Source organism: Stylophora pistillata, chromosome 11 (genome assembly GCF_964205215.1).
Source record: "Stylophora pistillata chromosome 11, jaStyPist1.2, whole genome shotgun sequence".
NCBI lineage: Eukaryota > Metazoa > Cnidaria > Anthozoa > Scleractinia > Pocilloporidae > Stylophora > Stylophora pistillata.
The window spans coordinates 7,505,568-7,526,403 of NC_142529.1; the positions used below are offsets into that span (position 1 = coordinate 7,505,568).

Below are 20,836 nucleotides of genomic sequence, written 5' to 3' on the forward strand. Positions count from 1 at the left end.
TCTTTCTATCTTTCTTTGTGTCAAGCGCATGTCTCGACAAGGTTGTACAGCAAATAATTGAACGGGATAAACGAGTCACTGTAAATCGTAAGGGCTTTACTAAAGAGTGATGAGGAAAGAGTTACTGCTTTTGTGGGGATTTCTTGTAATTTTATGCTTCAGAGACGTTTATGGAGGTGAGTAATTCGAAAGAGTTTTTGCTGCTCGTTTTCGTGGCGTTGGACATCACATACCACTAGACAATACAAAGTTGGTTCGGTATTCGGCGATAGATTGGAAAGATTTTGTAAGGAGGGGCTTTTTAATTCGGTCATTCGAATGATTAGAGATTTGGGGGGTTTCTGAATGACTTATAAGAGCGAAATACAGAAAATAATAGAGAGAAATCGAATGCGAACATGAAATATCGTAATGCACACGGTTTCGCTAGGTTTGCGATTAATTGGCACGAGCTGTTGAGCTCGTGTGCGCCAATATTTGTCTAATTTCTTAGTCTTAGTGTCTCACTGCATACCTTTAGTTTTAAATACAGTGGAATAGGGTAAAAGAATAAAAAACTAGATAAGAACCTTTTCAGAGCTCAAAACTACTTACAAGTTGGTATTCGGTGGAATGCTATTGCAAGTTATACTTCAAAGCTCGGTTTTAAATTTCCTGCATGTTTACATCAACGCTTTTGTTTATCCAACTACTCAGCCTAGCCAGGGAGTACTTTTAAATATTTTTCAGCTGGAAGGTTCTTTGCATTTGATGTTTCTAACCTAGAGGAGAATACCCCAAACACTTTTTTGTAGGCTCATGAATTGCAACGTGGCTTGAAAGTACGATTGTATAATTTGATTGAGAAAGTATTTTTTATTTCCGACATATGTACATACTTGTGTGAAAGGTTGGTTTAAATTCAACTTAAAAATAAGTGAGCATTCAATAATACATTTTTGATATTTTGTACATGTGTGAACGAAAATTGAAGCATGCTTTTCGGTGGGATAATATTTTCAGACCGTATATTTGTAGTAATCCCTTCAAATATTTGCCTTGCGCTATTAGGAAATTGGAAGTGTAACCAAGGATAATTTACCTTTCACTTTTTCGATCGTTTGTTTGCTTCGTTCATTGTGTTTAATACAGTGGGTTTTTTCAGTGGGTTAGCTTATTTGTGTCAAGTCTTAATTGGTCTTGGCGAGAAAACTGACAATCTCTTGGGAAAATGCCGTCCCTCTCGCGGAGATGGAAACCAGGAGCATTTGCCAAGTGCGTTTATTATCAGCAAAATTATCGTTATCGCTAGCTTGCTGAAGCCAGATGTAAAACAGTAATATTTCGAAATTTGCTCTTGGATAGAAGTTAAAATTTCGTTTTCGCGAATTTTATGAATCTGTTTCAAATTTCGCAGTGCGCTCTGGTCACTGCTGTTTTTGTGGGATTTGTTGGTGTTGCAGAAGGTATTTTTTTCTTTTACTTTTTTTCCTTACGAAAATCAAACTTTCCTTGTTATAATCTTGATCGTAAGAGACTTCTACTTCTTTCGATCCACATGAAACTTTATTTTCATCTGCGTTGGAATGGTTTTCAGTATAACCTGATAGAAAGCGTAGAGTGCCTGTCCTCCGCGAAGGAAAACAGAAAATTTAAAACATGGAAAATATGCTTTTATGAGTCATTGTTATTTTAGGTCATTGACTCACTGTCAGCTTTTTCAAATACAAAACAAAACAAAATCTAAAGAGCTTATAGAATTTATTTCGGCTAGAAAGCCAGCCGGGATGCTTTGAAATGAAATGTAAAAACAACTTTGCGACCGAGTAGTTTGATATTTTAGGTAAACAAATTTCACATTTTCAAAGGGACCCACCCAGAATAATTGGTATTTTATCAAGAACAAAGCTAAGAGAAAAAGATGTACCTATTAAAAACTAGAGCAAAATAATCTAATTAGATTTATCGGCTTTATATGACTTACTTTGTCTTCCACTTTGTTTTGAATTAATAAGTTATTTTGCACTCTCTCGTTTTTTGTGTGATTTGTTAAAACTGATTTTGAACATTTATCTATGTAATGAGTTACCGAAATATGTTTTTATGTTGTTCCTGATGGATAATTTATCTTTCCACAAAAAAAAAATGCACATAGTATCCTAAGTTGTGTTGCATTCAAAGCTTTCATGTGGGAAAAAAATATCAATTTAGATACTTGTTACAGTACCCTTGTTCATTCTTTAATGCATTGCATATCTGGTGAGAAATTATTTATATCTGATGTGAAATTTTTTTCCCCAAACCACAACATGAAGAGCACCCTTAAATAATAACATGGCAGTCATGTTATTTGCTTAAGGGAAACTCTCAGTCTTCCATAGCATATACAAGACAGGAAATATCTATGGTTTGAAAACATTGAACCAGTGCTGGGCACCCAATCACCCACAGCAATGTGCTGTAACCTTTTCTATCTCCAAGCAATTTGTTTCTGTTGTCCTGTTTGGTGTTAATATAAGTGAAATCTGATGCAAAAGAAATAGACAATTCTTCTCATTTGCTTTAGTGAATATCTGAGGAAGCCAATCTAATGGGTACAGACATTAGGTTAAAAAGGGTGGTCACAAGATACCAAACGTTGAAAAAAGTGTTACACTAATAACTGCAACATTTAAATTAGTTCTCTCTCATTTTTCCTCTCATTTTTCTCCAATTTTTCCTCCTTTTCCTTGGCACCTTTCCATGTGCTCATGACAAAGGATCCAACTGTGAAAAAACAAATGTGGACACAAAGAATTGGACCCAGCCTCAGAAAAAATACAGTACAAAGGATTCTAAATAGTTTTAATGTTTATTGTTTTTGTATAAGATGTTTCATTTCCCATTGCCCTCCCTCTCGTCAAATGGGTCAGTCAGTTGGGTTCTGACCTAAATGGATACTCCAAAATCAGGCTTCCAAGTAAGGACTGAAACCTGTTATTATTTTTCATTGATTACTTTACTGAAAAATAGGTTCCAGTCCTTACTTGGAAGCCTGATTTTTGGAGTATCTATCTATTACATGACTCGGGCAGTCAGAGGGCCAATATCTAAAATCAACCAATCAAACTGCTCTATTGCCGGTCAATATTCTCTCAGTATTGGACCAGGCACGGTCCCGAATGATACTGCACTTGTGTCCCTTTGAACTTCAGTCGTATAATAAATCTCTTATTAACCAAGCTTGCTCGGGACCGTACTGGAAGAATATCGGCCCTTGGTCTTTTTTGTACGAACCTCACTGTGCTCGGTCTGTACTGTCAAGACCCTGGGCCAATATTCTCCCAGTACAGCCCTCGCACGTGGTTAATAAGATATATGTCATGACCAAGTAAGTTGATAAAATCAAAGGGAAACTATGATGCCCTCATGGATATACTGTGCAGAATATGATTAGAATATGTAGTAATTGCATTATGAGCCAATGATCCTGTGATTCCAAGTAACAGAAACAATCTGTCATCCTCGCAAGAGTTGATCTCCCATATTTAGCGATCAGTCCAACATCTTTAGTGAGATGCATGCTTTCCCCAGACTCCTTAGGCTGTGCTGATGCCACACAATTTGTGCATGGAATCTCCTCAATAATTCATTCTTGTTCTTTGCATATCCACAAGTAAGAAAGGGAAAGGAAACAAAAAAGATACGTAAGAATTCTCCAACAGAGTGTTTTCTCGTGCAAAAGTGCTTCCAACATGATATACAGGCTAGAAAATTAAGAAGAAACAATTTTATTTTGAACAAAATCTTGAACATTGGTCAACTTTTAAAATGTAGATGCGAAGAGGTGTTAACAAAGGGATTTTTTGCAAAATTGTATAAATTTCTAAACAGTACTTTTACCCATACACTGCAAAATGCATTGGTGTTTGCAGTTTCCATCACTTATTTGTTTTTTCTCTAAGTGTTTATGTTTATCTTTGTTTGCTTCACAAGCTATCAAGAAATCTTCCTATGAACCATTTGATAAATCACGCAATGAAATTTAAGATAAATATATCATTCTCCCATTTCCTTGAGAACAAGTGAAAATTTGTGGAATATCAATTTTAAACAATGATCATCTTCTCTCATTGGATTTTTCTGAAGCAGCATGTGCTCTTGCTTACTCAAGTCTAAAACAGTGCTGGAAACAAATTGAAACAAAACAAACAAACAAGAAAACAAACACTAGACCTGAGAGGAGATAGCTTTTTCAATATCTTGGTTCAGGATGAGACTAACACTGCCATCAGTGGTCAACACCTAAGCACCGGAAATGATGTGTGTCTGGTCTAGATCTGTTAGGGCAAAATTTGATTTAATTTCATCAAACTTAAACCAAGGTATTCACATCAGCCATTCAAAAGCAATAGGCCATTTTACAGTTGTGTACTTAGTTGCCAAGCCTTTGATTCAGAGTGAGGCTGAAGGTGACCTTGTTGTGATAGAGACCTGTATCTACTTAGTATGATAACAAAGTGATTTACATTTGGAAGGCAGCAAGGTTTGTATCATAACAAGGTCAACCCTTCCCTCAATCCCATTCAAAGGCTTGGCAACCAAGCACACAACTGTAAAATGGACTATTGATAAAAACACAATGAGTCAATCAGAACTCAAAGTGAAAGCAAGCAAATATCATAGCGGGGGAAAACGCGCAGGACCCGCAAATCGCGTTCGGTTTTGCATCTGATTGGTTTAGAGGGCGGCGCGAGATTTAAGCCAATCACGGAGCGTAGTGAAGAAAAACGAATGCCACCCCGGATTACTGAGGACACTCAACAGTGAAAAGTGCTGAATTTACGTTACGATGTTGTGAGTCGTTTAAATCATCAAAGAGAATTGGGTTTAGATTAAAACCTTGAAATAATCGTTTGGTAGATTAGATGAACACCAGAGGGGTGAGAATAAACTAAAAAGGAACGAATGTGGGTTTGGATCGAGGAGATTGACACGGATAATAAATGACTACAAAATATTAGTTAAGTAAGGTCGAAAAGCACTTTAGAGACAACGATAAAGCAAGACGGAACGAGGATGGCTTAGGATTGAGAAGATTAACACGGATTGTAATTTGTCCATAGAATATTAATTCAGTGAGATAGTAAAACACAGTAGGGACAAATAAACCAATAAGCAACAAGGATGGCCAAGTATGGAGAAGATTTATACGGATTGTAAATATGGTCTACAGAATATTAGTTCGGTGAGATAGAAAACGCAGAAGAGGATAATAAACCAATAAGAAATAAGGATGGCCAAGAGAAGATTGAAGAAGATTTATATGGATTGTAAATGACGAGTTAAAAAGATAAGGATCTTTAAGCCTGAGCTCTGAAAGATAGACCAACCGTTATTATGCTTATTGTCTGTGATGCGTCTTATTTTTTATAACTGAGATAAGCCCTTTATTTTTGTTCTAATTTACTGTTGAATATGAGTTAAGGAATAGTGGGAAGAAGGAAAAAAGAAAGTCATAAGAATCTGTCGTTTGCCTCAGCCTTTAAGTATACCTCTGTAACTGGTGTATGAAGTGTAGTGTGAACTTTCATAGATTTGCTATCAGAACCTCCTAGAAGCAAGAATGTGTCGCCTTTATCAATGTGTGGGATAAGGAATCTCTGACAACATGGCAGAAATGACACATGTTTCGTGTGAGACTCACATCAAGATTTTTTGTTTGTTTAAGTTTCCAAAGGCAAGAAACACCAATACAAATATGACCACGAATTTGCGAGCCAGCTTCGAGGTACAATCTATCTCCTAAACGCTTTTTTATTTGTTGTTTTTGTTACTGTTACGCTAAAATGTATCCCTTTGTGGTATTGAGTCAGATTATCGTATCCTTTTGTGGTATGGGCTAGATTATCTAATTCAGAGAAATATTTGCTGTGTAATGGTTCTTACGTAGAAGGAGATAATTTTTAAATTTAGGAACAACATCCTGGTGCCTTCAGGATTTACGTTTGTGACCTCTGTCAGGCATAATGTTTGTTCCATTTGTGGACAATTCAGTACAGAAGAAAAGATGAAAAGATGAAAGCAAACATGTCAGTGATGTCACTGTTGCTCGTGTCGTTTGAGTCACGTATAGTAGTCAACAACAAGAACCCTGAGCATTTTCTAAGTTAATCTTAAGAACATTGTGGAGTGTGCCTCCCCTATCAACGCTAAAATGGTCTTGGAAAGTTGTCGGCTATTAGCGCGCGGATGTTAATTTTAAAATCTCGCTAAAAGTACCGGATAAACTGAGCTAAGGGATACTGTAGATAGTCACCAAGTCTGAACAAGCGGAAAGATTTATTTGTTGAAGATTAGTCAAAGCAAGCTATCAAAATGACATCTGGGAAAAGTCTCGCATTCTTCTGATAACTGAACAATTATGTCATCAGTTCGCTTTGAAACTGGAAATTTTTACAATTTTGCACTGAGAAAGCTTTGATTTCTTCAGCTAAGAATAGTTAAGCATTTTATTTTACTGATCACAAGGTTTGATCTAATTTCGCTTATTTATTAGACAGGGCTTCCCAAAATTGCGTCGTTGTTTCATTCAAACCGAAATTACCATTTCAATAAGTGGCGTAGTATTTCACACCCAATGTTTGTATTTTCCGGTGAAAGATGATTAAAATTAAATTTCGTTTCTACGCTTCGACAAAAGAACGCGTAGATTTGTGATTTGAATAGGCGGATAGAATTATATGACTGAACAAAGAGAAAATGAACGCATTTTCTTGTCTTCACACCGCATCTCGTATGGGGGCATTGGTGATTTTGTTCTACATCATTCAGTTTGGTAGGTTTCGTAGCCTTCGTAGGCTAATCTTTTTATGTGTTAAGTAAATTACTTCGTAAAACGTTCTATACTTTTCAATTCAGTATGTGCGCCGATGGAGGAAGTTCATCTCGACAACATTAGAATCCATGTTCAATACGGTCGATTTGTAACAGTTTTTGAGTGAAACCATGAAGATTTTCAGGAATAAGGGACCAAATTCGGAGGTTATTTTGAAATCTCAGTTTTGTGTGGAAAACTAAAATGTGGATTTCTGTGTCTTTGTGTTAAGCCTTCCACTGACCATTGTACTCAAGTTTGCTGTTTTTTACAACTGATGGAGTATTTCGCTGACGATAATCACAGCTTACAAGAGGGACCACCAGAGCTTAAGTTTTTATTGTGCTTGTGTAAAGATCGCTAAATAAGGAAGCAACGATTTCGCTAGTCTCGCTAAAGCCAATTTATTTTCGGAAATTGCTGCGAGGTGGTTGCGATGTTGTGTGTTGACACACACAAGTGGGTTCGGTCTTCAAAGGAGAACGTGGTTTTAAAAGTTCTTTATCCTTGCATTGCCTTTGCGTGATCCGCCAGCCTTGGAGTGTCGGTAGTGACCAAAATTACTTTCTTTCCAAAACATTTTCAAGCTGACGGGTTACGAAAAAAAAGCGAAAAGATCGGCAAAGTGTTAATATTTTGATTTATTCCCAAATTCTTAGAGTTAGATGTATAAGGAAGAAATGTGTGGGAACAGTGCAGAGAAGTTATGGTTGGGTTCTTGGAATAAGAGGAGTCATTTGCATCGTGATGTTGTGAATCGGGGTTAATTTATACTGGGATTATTTGAACCTCAGAGATGAGGATGTTTGGAAAGAGTTGAAGGAGATAAACTTTATATTGATTCATCCATGTATCAAGTGTTTTGTTTTGTTGAATTTTTTTCTCAATTTGAAGGGTGCTTCTCAGCTCTGGGAATGGAGTCTGTGCAAGGCAAGGTTAAAATCAAGGACGAACAGATCACTGCGTCTTCATACAGAACGGGCGCAACAAGGCCGGCTTTAGCTCGGTTAGAGGGGTAAGTGTTCGCTTTTATTACCTTATTTTAGATTTTCCTTTAACTCCCAGAAGCAGTGGCGGATCCAGGGGGAGGGTCCGGGGGATCCGGACCCCTCCCCCCCTATCAGACCTGACGCTTACAACTTTGAGACTGAAATTCTTACATCGACAGGATCTTATATCAATTTTTAACTGGCTGATTTTTTTTAATGAATCCAAGTAAACGGTAAGCGGCCAAGGCATTATAACTTGAAACCGCGACTAGTGAGAGGGGGTGTGGGAGATGTGGGAGAGAAGTAATCTGCCTCAAAAGAGTCCAACAGTCCTTTCTGAACCAAAGTTTAGACCGTCCCAAACAAAAATTCCTGGATCCGCCCATGAGAAGTGATTAACATTTAGCTTCTCCCTATAATATCCATGCATTATCCAACAAACAGGTAACAAGAATACTCAAACTTATCAGATAGAATTTGTTATCTTGATCTGATCTAACACCAAATTCTCGTAACAAATCTATAAGGAAATGGGTATAAGATAGTGCAGATCTGTGCAGGGCTCCTTAGAGTGACCAGCTGAGAGTGACTAACATCTAATTTCTCCTAACAATATCACCCCTGAATCACACATTAAGGTCACGAGAATAAAGGAATTGATCAGCCAATGAGATGCAAAACTAAAACGAATCACGACTTGGTTGCCCGCGTTTTCCCGCGCTTGTTTTTACTTCGATTTCTTATTGGCGTTGAGAGATATTTTCCTTGTTGTTGCCGTTATGATTACTTTTAGTTTTAGTTTGACGACACTTAACGAAAAGCGCTCTACAGCAAGGAATGTTGCCCTTATTGAAGTTACATTTTACTTTTGCTTACCAGTAGAGGCGGTTGGTGTCCGAAAGAGTCAGATCACAGCCCGTATATTCAAATAGACCTTCTTACGCCTCACACCATCACAGAATTGGTTACACAGGGAGCCCTTGGTAACTACGTTGAATATTTCAGGCTAGCGTTTAGCTATGACAACTTAACGTGGTTCAATTACGCTGTCAATGGCAAGGTTAAGGTGAGTTGGCTTTACCTTAATGGCCGCCTCCCGGTTAGCTCAATGGATAGAGCGCTGGACTGTTGTGCGGGAGGTCGAGGGTTCGAGGAGGGGTCTTAAAATAATTGAGAAGAATTTGGCACCTTTCTGTAACATCAAGAAATGGTTAGATATTTTAGTCTTCTCGGATTTATTCCAAATAAATGGAGGTCCCGTCTCCTGCAGGGTTGGGGTAGGAGACGTTAATTTCCCACACACGAGATTACTGTGTGATGGATGTCCTCCCCTGGGGTGGGAAGGGTGGGAGGGTGGACTAGCACGAATGGTTCCTATGTTCCTTTCTAGTCCTTCCCCACTGCAAAACTTAATGCAGTGAAAGTGGACTAAATTGAATTAAATTAAATTAAAACGAAATTATGAGATGTGTGTGGTAGACCGTAAGGAGAAATGACGTTAAGAGAATGACTGTTCCACATACTTTCGTGTTAGGTATTCAGGGGCAATAGGAACTCGTTTATGCCCAAAAGTAACAATTTGACAGAGCCGCTGACCGCTCGTCTGATCCGGTTACACCCGATATTGAGTATGAGTAAGAGTAAAGACCTGGCGCCTTGTCTCAGGCTGGAGCTGTATGGATGTCAACCTAGTGAAGGTTAGTGTTCAATGTAAACATGCCCTAATTTTAGTGGAGGTCCATACCTAAATAATGGAAGTAACGACTTAAGCGCGACTGTTGACCTTGCGATGGTTTGTGCACAATGTAAACGCTCCGCATAGTGAGCAGTGCCACAAAACTAAGTGTGTAAGTACCGACCAAGTTATGGCTAAGTGTGTAAGTACCGACTAAGTTATGGCTAAGTGTGTAAGTACCGACCAAGTTATGGCTAAGTGTGTAAGTACCGACTAAGTTATGGCTAAGTGTGTAAGTACCGACCAAGTTATGGCTAAGTGTGTAAGTACCGACTAAGTTATGGCTAAGTGTGTAAGTACCGACTAAGTTATGGCTAAGTGTGTAAGTACCGACTAAGTTATGGCTAAGTGTGTAAGTACCGACCAAGTTATGGCTAAGTGTGTAAGTACCGACTAAGTTATGGCTAAGTGTGTAAGTACCGACTAAGTTATGGCTAAGTGTGTAAGTACCGACTAAGTTATGGCTAAGTGTGTAAGTACCGACCAAGTTATGGCTAAGTGTGTAAGTACCGACTAAGTTATGGCTAAGTGTGTAAGTACCGACTAAGTTATGGCTAAGTGTGTAAGTACCGACTAAGTTATGGCTAAGTGTGTAAGTACCGACCAAGTTATGGCTAAGTGTGTAAGTACCGACTAAGTTATGGCTAAGTGTGTAAGTACCGACTAAGTTATGGCTAAGTGTGTAAGTACCGACTAAGTTATGGCTAAGTGTGTAAGTACCGACTAAGTTATGGCTAAGTGTGTAAGTACCGACTAAGTTATGGCTGTCGACCCCATGATCTCTATGTCAAGCAGAGCCACATAACTAAGTGTGAGTAACGATTTAGCTCAGTAAAGGTTAGTCTCACTATTTTTTAGCGGAGCCACATCACCAAGTGTGTGAGTAACGATTTAGTTATGGCCTTCAACCCAGTGAAGGTTAGGTTACACTATGAAAACTCCTTATTTTTAGCGGAGCTACATAACTAAATGTTTGAGTGACGATTTAGTTATGGCCGTCAATGATGAAGAGTAACGATATAGTTGTGGCTGCCAATCTAGGGAAGGTTGGTGCAGACTGTAAACACCTGTTTTTAGTGGAGCTAAATAAGTATTGTTACATCTTTTAGCATTCGAACTTTCCGGGGTTATTTTTGGGCTGGTGAGTTTTGTTTGTTAAACAAACAAATTGTGGGACTTGAAACTCAGTAAGGTAGTGGCGACCATTTCAATCTAAGCAAGCTAACTGATTTAAACAGGCGCGCGGGGATTTTTTCTTGCACGCGCGTGTCACTCACGTTCTTGCCGCGCGCCGGTCTCGTAGCCATGCAGCGTTGTTGATGATCCGCAAGAGTACACGAGTTCGTAAACGGATTATTATTTTTCCTGTACTTACTTTCATCTGAGAAGTGTGAAGGTGTGCATCTTCGGTGGACGTAGCGAGCTCTTAAAATTCAAAAGTATCGCGCTCTGCCCAATTGGAGCATTACCTTTTTTGTTTTTTTTTTTTAACTAAAAGCTCGAATCCTCATGTGGAACGCAAGAGGAACACTTCGTCCTAGGCTCATGACAAACATTTAGAGTGTTTCTTCATCACAACAACAGATTGTAAAACGCCAGTTGGCCTTGAGGATCGAAGAATCACCAATAAGCAGATGTCTGCATCTTCCCACTGGAATAACCATTATGCCTTCAACGCTCGTCTTAACAATAAGGCAGGGAATCATGGCGGCCAATTTAACTGGGGAGGGTGGTGCACCGATAAAGAGGATAAGAACCAGTATCTACAGGTAAGTATGTGTCTACTTTGCAGCTTGATATAGCAAAACTCCGTGTGATAACAACCCCTGTATAACGAAGGAAGGCCCAGGCATGATAATCCCGTTGTAATAGAGACATTGGTATATCAAGGGAACATGTAATGAAGCTTAAACCGTAAGAAAACGGATTCTTTGCTCCTAAGAACCCCAATCCCATATTTGACTAAGTCTTCTCAACATAAATGAAGGACTGTAACATTTATGGAAATCGATTGTTTGATAAGTTCTTACATCCTGAAGCGGCAGATCGTTTTCTTGTCATAATTTCTATTTCCATTTTTTTTTTTTTTTTTTTTTTTTTTTTTTAACGTGTACAATTTAACCGTAAGCATTGACAAAGTAATATTTAACCAGCTCTTTTTAGAAGAGGGTACTGTCATGAATCTTGTGTGCTGTATTGATGACTGTACTTACGAGTATTTTTTGCTTTACGTGACTCAGGTTGATCTGGGTCGGGTGCGGTCCGTGTCTGGTGTAGCAACTCAGGGCTACATGGCGGAAATGTATGTATCAAAGTATCACTTGAATTACAGTACAGATGGACTTACGTGGCGCTCCTACAGAGAGAGGGGAGAAAGCAGAAGCAAGGTATGAGCAAATACAAAAAAAAATATATATATATTAAACTTTGGTACAGATCAGAGCTGCACTGTTCCCATACAGTTTATCAACCCTTCAACTTCCACAAGTGATTACTATGTAACCCTTCAAAAATCTCCATACATCCAGCAAACAACCCCCCAGCCAACAGCTAATGAGAGTACTCATACTTATCAGGTGGAAGTTGTCATCTTGATCCGACACCAAATTCTGGTAACCAATTGACCGAATCAAAATATGGCGTCCAATTTGAATTACCATTGTTTTGGACTCGCCTTGACATGGAAACACAAAAGGATTATCACATGTGTGAGAGGCTAGTAAGGCAATTCAAATTGGACGCCATATTTTGATTCGGTCAATATACGTGGAACTGTGTAGCAGCTCGAGGGGAGAATCAATAATCTAGGGTGATTACAAGGGCGTAGCCAGGGGGGATCCTGGGGTGCTGGTGACCCCCCCTTGGTAGGTCTTCTTTAGAGCAATATCTTGGCCGTAAAAGCCATTGATATGAGTCTTCATGCCGCGATAATACGACTGAGCCCACTGATATACGCGGGAGAGCAGCGGTGTAAATGGTGAGTAGCCTCTGTGATCCCATCTTTGAAAAATCCTGGCTACGCCCCTGGATTACTTATTCATTGAATGTCATCGAAACATTCTGTTTTCCTCTCAGGATCCGCGAGAGCAGTCTTACTTTATTTTTCCTATAAAGATAAATGATTTTGCTAAGCTTTTATTTCTTCTTCCATTAGGTTTTCCAAGGCAACTTTGACAACGAAACAGTGATAAAGAGGTTCCTTTCTCACAGGATATTTGCCCGTTACATCCGCTTCAATCCTTTAGCTTGGAACGAAGGGGGCTTTATCTGTCTGCGGGTTGAGGTTTACGAGTGTCTTCCTACTAAAGGTATAGATAGATTCGTGGACGCCATTTTGTAAGGTCAAGTCATTACTAATTGAAAGCGGAATTATGCAAGGGTGTACTTAAATTTTGTTTGTCTTGTGCACAAATGTGATAGAATCTCAGTTTGTAAATCTTTAATTTAGTTTTTGTCGCTTGACTGAATACAAATTTTCTTACGGAAGAGCTAGATAGCATGAAAATGCAGAAGTTATTTTGCTTTGTTGACCTCAGGTCAAATCTTTTACGTTACCGAGTAGTTGTTTTTCAAGCCGGAGTCTTTTTTTAAACTGAGCTTGGTGCTAAGAGCAAAGACGTCTTTAAATTGATTTGCCTTCATGTTAAGTTAGAGAGCATTTCGATTGAGTGTCGTTACAACAAGTCAAAGTAATCTCTATAGGCTTCAGAGGAAGGGGAAATATTACAAGGAACTGATGAGATCATCTTTCTTGAATTTATCATTTGACAATGGAACTACTAATTTAAAAATTTGTACTTATGAACGCAATTTACAATAAAGAGTTTTATTGTCCAACTCGACTCATTATAATGAGCATGGTTAGTGGTTGTCCCCTTCTACTAACTATGCAGCAAGGCAACACTCTTTAGAAAACAACTATACGAAGGTAGGATGTAAAATGCGGTTTTAAATCGAGATAGGGAAACGTTAGATTGTGATTTTCATACAAAAGTCGTCTGAGTGTGTCAGTGTTAACATTTTTTAAGGTAAAAATAGGAATGATGCTGTCCGTGACATAAACCTGATTGGATCTTTTACCCTCTTCCTCTCCTGTTTTCTCGCGTTTTCCTCTTTGAGTGCATGAGGCGAGTTTCCTGTTTCAGCTTGTTTAATAGGCACATGAAGGTTTGTGAACGCGTCAAGGGAGATAAATAACATTTTTTATCTCCAAAACTATCAGCATGTCTGTCTCTAAGTCCACTCGTGAGAGCTTGGCCGTTAACTCTTTAACTCCCAGAAGTGATTTAATATGTAACTTCTTCCTAAAATATCCCCTCATTACCCCGCAAACAAGTTATATCAGTACTCGGATTTATCAGATAGAAGTTATCTTGATGTAAGACCAAATTCTCGTAACTAATTCACAAGGAAATGTGTAGCATCAAGAGGGGAGAATTAAGAATCGGATCTTAGTTACCAATACTGGTTTAATCGTCCGTGCGAAACAAGCCGTCGAGTTTGTTGCTATTACTAATTCTTGCACCCTGGTAATTCCCATCTAGTTAAGACACATTTCCATTTATTTAGACAAGGTAATTTCGTCACACAATTTGGCTGATAGTTATTTAGTCTCGTCCCATAACTGCTTGGCGATTATTGCAATTGCTACGAGAAGTTACCTGTCCATCTCTTCCGGTGGTTATTGATAGAAATCAATTTTCTAACGATTGATGATGGAACGATCATGATATGAGGCTAACTGCTGACACTTCCGTGGTTTTACACATTAAAAAGAAATTCATAATCCTGGTTTACTAATCCGCTTTCCTTATGCCACGCCTTGTGCGATAAATCTTACATTAGTCACGTTTTTTTTTTTTTCATACAGGGAGCGTACCGGAAGTCAATCCGCCAAGTGAGACAGTGGAACTCAATCGCACCAGTTCTGTCAATCTGACGTGCCTGGTTACCGGTCAGCCTGGTGCTCACATGGAATGGTATCAAAACGGACTTGTGATCCCCTCCCCACCCCCAGCCGGGGTCTTTAGTAACGGAAGTGTGAAGAGCGTGTTGACGTTATCTCGTGTCAAGTACAAAGACCGAGGTTCTGTGTTGTCTTGCACGGCCTGGTACCCAGGATTGCCAATCAACGCGACACGGAACATTCATCTTCTTGTTCATGGTATGTGTTTCCGATTTTTGCTTTTTTTCCTCATGAAATTGGAGCCTATTCTTTTTAGTGTGTCGTATGGAATCTGCTTTGATCTTTTCCATCCCAGATGGTTCCAATTCCCTTTTGGTTAGTTACTTCCTCTTTGGTGTTTTTCTTCTGTAGGAGAACATTATTTTCTGGTTTCCTGCTCAGTTTTTAAAGAAAATTTCCACCTGATTTTTTTAAGTTAAGGTGACTGGAAACAGTTTTCCGAGATATCACTGGAAATCTTTTTGTAATCACCTTAACTCCTTTATATTCGCAAGTTTACACGTGAGTGGAGATGTGTGTACGGACCCTCGACATTGCTTATTTTATTTTGTTCCCAGCTCCTCGCCCAGAAGTGGTTATCACAGACGTCCAGTCCAGGACTCTACTTATCCTAGTTAAAGACCCCACACCAACAGACACAGCTAAGTACCTTGTGCGCTACAGAAAACGCTCAGCTTACTGGGACTGGTTACAGGTGGAGCGAAACAAGACCAGCAGAGGTGATGATATTATGATCACTTTAGACGGACTGCATCCGTACACCACCTATGTTGTAGAGGTGGCGTCTCACTACACTGATGATGACGAGGGACCATTTAGTATGCCACATTCTTTTGAGACAAAAGAAGCAGGTGAGGATCAGGTTTTTTTTTTTTTTTTTTTTTTTTTTTTTTTTTTTTTTTTTTTTTCCGGCTTGTCTGTTTGTTTATTTGTATTTTGATCGTGTTGTCTGGTCGTCCGGGTGAACATAGCTCTGAGAAGGACTATTGTTCCCCAGTCGATTCTCCTCGAATCTCGGCATGATGGCCTCTGCCAAGGTTGTCGAAACGTCAGTCAAATCTTCGAATAACAGTCCTTAGGAATAGCCTCACTCGGACGATTAGTCAATACGATTAAATGTTACCCCGGATTTAAACCGTTTTTTTATTGCTACTCTGAACCCGCAAGAATAAAGATCTTTGAATGATAAGGTTGCTTGTAGAATAATGTTTCAATCAAGAGACTAGTGCAATCAATACAGAACGGTTCCATTATGGCGAAACCAAAAAACTTACACGTGTCTACACTAAGTAGCTAACAGAATGCATTTAGCCATGGGCATTTGGTTCCTTGATGAAGGTATGTTCACTTTGATTCAGCGAAATTCCCAATACGTGTTTCCCAAACAATTTGACAGCGGTAGTTTACCGTTATCTGGAGTGTTATTTTCCATCCTTCACCATCCTTATTCCTGATTAGTTTATCGGCATCTTTCTGCTTTTATTAACTACTTTTACTAAACCAATATTCTAGAATTAGTATTTTTAAACTGTGCCTTAGTATATATGCTTATTTCCATTCCTTCTCCTCTCCAGCCCCTAGCGGTCCACCCCGTGATGTGGTCATCATACCACGTGGTAAAAGCGACATTAGAGTGTCATGGTTCATCCCGAGCGCTGAGCACAGTAATGGAAAAATCGCCAGTTATGAAGTTATCTTATACAAACCTAACGGGGAAGTGGACACTTTCGAAAGCAAAGAGAAACTTTCACAGGACATCAAGGGCCTGGAAATAAATCAGAAGTACTACATTGGCGTGCGAGCCTATACAAGAGTAGGACCTGGGCCCTATAGCAAGAACATAACTTACTCAATAGGTATGAAAGAGAGAGTACACTCTCACATCAGGCTCGGTGTTGATTAGCGAGGTCTTGACCCCTTCACTCTCCTGATTAGAATATCAACTCTCTGAACTCTACCAAGCAATTTTCATGATCTTAGCTTTGGGAGTTTGGTGTTTGATCAATCAAATCCCTTGGTTGTTATTTTTCTTTATTAGCATCACCTTTCTGCTTGAAAATGTTTTAATGACGTAAGGAGAGACGCGTTTTTGCTCACTCCTAGGAGTGAAGGGTTAACTCCTGTAAATTGCGGAAGTGTGTGGTTTGTATTGGAGGCTCAGTGTAGCCAGCCAGTCCAGTTGTTTGTTTGTTTCTCTTTTTCCCCTGGATGATCATTTGGTTGTTTTTAATTTACAGAGGAAAGCAGCGAAGGTTCGAAAATAACACGCGCTTTGGAGAAACTGAATAAAGTAAGTGGTTCAGTCTAGGTCAAGAAGAACTTTTTTTGGACTTTTTCTTCTTAGGCTTGTCATGCGATGCCCAATCTCTCTTCGGGAAGAAAGTTTGCCCGCTGCCGGACGAAACCGAAACAATATGGCGCAATTGTTGACAGTAAGCTGTTCATTTATTTTTCTTTCAGGTTCCAGTAACGGATGCCAACGCTGCTAAAGTTATGAAAGAAGTTAAAAATATTACAGCCAAGTCTTCCGACTTGCAAGAAAAAGACATTTCTATTACAGCAAACATTCTCCAAAATGTTGTCAAGACAAACCGGACGTCATCCGATGTCGGTGATCACGTGTTGGATACCATAAGTCACGTGATGGATGCGAAGACAGACGTGTTGCAGAAAACGCGATACAAGTACAACACATCTGCCAAGTAAGGGTTGAAAGAAAATTTGATTGAATAGTGGAATTGACGGGGACTTCAATTTCATTTGGACACCTTAAGATGATTGCAAGGCAGAGCTCTCTGTTTTTGAAATATTTCCAATTGTTCTGAAAAAATTTAATCCTAGTTGTTTGTTTCCGCTTCCAGATTTGTGAAGCTTCTTGACGAATACATCGATAAAGGCGGGCAATTTAGCAGAAGTACACGCAATCTGGCTGTTCACGAGCAACTCATCAAAGGAAACAGTAATGGGGTTAGCTTGTCAGTTCAAACCACTCAAAACAGTATCGGGTTTAACGCAAGTACAAACGCTTCTCGTGGAGAGAACTCGGAAAACGAAGCCAGTGTGACTGTACCCAATTCTGCTCTGAAGACAGAAGAAAACGCGACTCTGATTGTGGTGTACTATCGCACAAGCAAACTATTTTCTCCTCGATATTCCCCTGAACGCAAGACGGAGGTATGCGAGGATGGTTTTACTGCCGAGAAGGTGTCCAAATTCCAGCGGAAAGCGTCACGTTATACCATGGAAAACTCCACCGGAGATGTCATCACAGAGAGCAGCCCAGTCCTGGCGGCGAGTTTGAGGAAAAGACACGTGTTTAACCTGACCTCGCCCGTCATTATCAAGTTTAAAATGCCCCACGAACAGGTGAAGTATTTGTTAGGAATTGTTTCGTTAGTACAGAAGATGCGTTGTGCCTTTCTCTATGTTTTCTGTAGAAATTAGATATTTGTGACAAGAAATCAGGGCCCAGTAGTTCAAGGATGGTTACCGCTATCAAAAGGATTAATCGCTATCCTGGGAGTAAGGATATAAATGAATATCTCTCTCATTTTTTTCCTTTCTTTAAACAGATCATCGAAAAAAGCACTAGATGTGTCTGGTGGGATTTCAAGAAAGGTGAGCTCAAAATATCTACCATTACTTGACTTTAAAGCACCCAGGAACATCTTGTGAGTCGATTTGTGAGCTTTGAAAATAGGTTTTTTGTTTTCTGTGCGGACCTTGATCAAACAACGTTTTCTGTTCTTAACACTTTCCTTTAATCCTTCCTTTTATTGTTCTTTACTCGAGTTTAAATCCACTTTGGTGGTGTTTACTTTTCCTGGTATGCCTTTGTCATTGACTGAGAATAGGCCATTAGACAGTTGTGTACTTAGTTGCCAAGCCTTTGATTAGGAATGAGGCTGAAGGTGACCCTGTTGTGATCCTGGTATGCCTTTGTCATTGACTGAGAATAGGCCATTAGACAGTTGTGTACTTAGTTGCCAAGCTTTTGATTAGGAATGAGGCTGAAGGTGACCCTGTTGTGATTGGGATCAGTATCGAGTGAGCATGATAACAAATTAATTTCCATTTAAAAAGCAGCAACGTTTGTATCATAACAAGGTCTCCCTTAACCTCACTCCTGTTCAAAGGCTTGGCAACCAAGCACGCAACTGTAAAATGGACCATTACAATTGTGAAATTTTTAAATACTTGTAATTATGTTTATTCTCACTTTTGTTAGATGGATGGTCTACTGCGGGTTGTTCACTTCGAGGAATAGTTAATGACACCGTCATTTGCTATTGTGATCACATGACTAACTTTGCAGTCCTGGTGGTGAGTATCCTATTGTAAATCCCATCCGCCCTTCTGTCTTCCATGTAAGGACACTGCCTGTAAGCATACATCAAAACACGGATTGGAACACCCCCTTGTGGCAAACACAAAGCCATGAAACACATGAAAGCACATGAAAACACATGCAAACACATGAAGCCAGCCCCTTTACCCATCTTACCCTAACATCAGTATACATATTCTCCATACTGTTTTCTATACATTTCTCATGGTTCCGGTAAGGAGAATTTGTGAAATGATCAAAAGCTTCTTAAGCTGATGAGACATGTTTGATTCAGGGGTGATACTGTACGGAGGAATTAGATACCAGTCTCTTGGGTTAAGATTTAAGTTTCTGACACTGCTCGTTTGTGGACTGTACCCCGACTTTTTGTTTGCCCACGGTAGGAGCGACTATTTGTCACATTTGAAACATGGATTCTCTGTTATTGTTTATTTGTAGGATGTAGAAGCTCACACTTCGAAGGCTTGCGGCAAACACTCCATGGTATTGTCACTCATCAGTTACTTCGGATGCGCATTGTCTATTTTGGGATTGTCGCTTACCATATTTACCTTTTCGTTTTTCAAGTAAGAATTTTTAACTTGTCAAGCATTTCAGTTTAAAGTCAGACTTTTTGTACATTGATAATTGTCTACTTGCAATAATGATGTCTTGTGGTGTGTACGAGGTGATTCGAAATTAAACTCTTCCCAACCCCAGTTTGGGGCAATTTCAGCCAAAGCTCTTGAGCAGTGTTATGCTTTGCAACATAATTCTCACAAATGTCAGTCTGTAGGCGAAATCTTTGTGTAACTGTCTCGCTTAAACCCTCTTTTTACTGGGTAAAGTTCGATATGTTGTTTTGAGATGGTTGCAACTTTTAAATCTGTGAATTTTACATAGTGTGACCATTAAGTTAAAAACAATCTAACACAAGTTTTTGGCGGGGTTAGTCACTCTTTAGTATAATGTGGCTCTATGTGTCCATTCCGTGTAGGTGTGTGATAGGTAAGGAAAAGCTTCTGAACAGCTTTCTCAGCTTTTTTCTCCCTTTATGATTGTACAAGATTAGGGTCTTGACAATTTAATGCACTTGTTTTTAGAGAAGTGTTTAAACGATTTTCTTTTTCAAATCCACAATCACAGGAAGCTTCGAAAGGATCAAATCGCAGCTAAGATTCTGCTTCATCTGTGTGTCTCGCTCCTGTGTGTGCTAATCGTGTTTGTCGCGGGGGTGGAGAGGGGCGGGATGGCAGAGGACGCCTGCCGGGTCGTAGCAGCCCTAATTCATTACTTTTTGTTGGTGGCGTTTCTGTGGATGCTGATAGAGGCGTATTTCATGTACCAAGCATTTGTTAAAGTATTCAGAGACTTTGGGGATTACGTTATATGGAAGTGTTCTGCGCTGGCCTGGGGTGAGTCATTTGTATGCGTCATTGAAGAAGTTAAGTCATGGTTTGTGGATCTTAAAAAGTACAAAATCTTTCAAGTTTGTCTTTGGCAATCGGATTTAATCTTCTCGATCGTTTACATTACTTTTTACTTTTGTTAAACTAATGTTTTTAGGTTTGCCTTCCGTGAAGTGAATTTAAACGTTGTACAAAACGACTAAAGTAATTGTGGACAAGAATTTGGCAATAGCCTCGCGCAGTTTTGCGTTGTAGTGCGGGAACATGTTTTGATACGAAACGAAAAAGTTTGAAACATACTTTTCAATTGTGAACAGAACTTCTCAAAATACAAAGGACGCTTTACAGTTATTTTGTTCTCATTTTGTAGGAGTGCCTCTCCTCGTGGTTCTCATAAATCTTGGCGTGGATAAGAGTAGCTATGGTGGAGAAAACTAGTAAGTGTTGCAGAAACAAACGGCTATCGATTGAACTAAATGAGAACATGTTGTTTCAGCCTAGCCCTTTAACTCCCATGAGGGACCAAGACAGAATTTCTCCTTACAACATCTGTTTACAACAACAAGGGATGAGAA

General features: G+C 39.3%; 1 protein-coding gene across 6 annotated transcripts in view; it reads left to right on the plus strand.

Moving 5' to 3' along the window:
- The window catches only part of LOC111335314 (uncharacterized), a 24,624-nt gene continuing 3,788 nt past the window's right edge, over nucleotides 1-20,836 (plus strand). The window contains exons 1-19 of one of the 6 annotated variants that reach the window (XM_088737390.1): nucleotides 1-176; nucleotides 5,690-5,749; nucleotides 7,730-7,850; nucleotides 8,704-8,890; nucleotides 9,359-9,521; nucleotides 11,144-11,328; nucleotides 11,800-11,946; nucleotides 12,714-12,867; nucleotides 14,430-14,723; nucleotides 15,083-15,376; nucleotides 16,100-16,381; nucleotides 16,763-16,815; nucleotides 16,986-17,227; nucleotides 17,387-17,891; nucleotides 18,098-18,143; nucleotides 18,754-18,848; nucleotides 19,312-19,439; nucleotides 19,999-20,267; nucleotides 20,632-20,698. In XM_088737390.1, the coding sequence (XP_088593516.1) occupies nucleotides 110-176; nucleotides 5,690-5,749; nucleotides 7,730-7,850; nucleotides 8,704-8,890; nucleotides 9,359-9,521; nucleotides 11,144-11,328; nucleotides 11,800-11,946; nucleotides 12,714-12,867; nucleotides 14,430-14,723; nucleotides 15,083-15,376; nucleotides 16,100-16,381; nucleotides 16,763-16,815; nucleotides 16,986-17,227; nucleotides 17,387-17,891; nucleotides 18,098-18,143; nucleotides 18,754-18,848; nucleotides 19,312-19,439; nucleotides 19,999-20,267; nucleotides 20,632-20,698 (3,359 nt within the window). In that variant the 5' untranslated portion in view covers nucleotides 1-109. Of the gene's footprint in view, nucleotides 177-5,689; nucleotides 5,750-6,368; nucleotides 6,797-7,729; nucleotides 7,851-8,703; nucleotides 8,891-9,358; nucleotides 9,522-11,143; nucleotides 11,329-11,799; nucleotides 11,947-12,713; nucleotides 12,868-14,429; nucleotides 14,724-15,082; nucleotides 15,377-16,099; nucleotides 16,382-16,762; nucleotides 16,816-16,985; nucleotides 17,228-17,386; nucleotides 17,892-18,097; nucleotides 18,144-18,753; nucleotides 18,849-19,311; nucleotides 19,440-19,998; nucleotides 20,268-20,631; nucleotides 20,699-20,836 lie in introns of those variants that run through there. The other 5 variants (XM_088737391.1, XM_088737396.1, XM_088737395.1 and 2 more) reach the window with 5 other exon arrangements.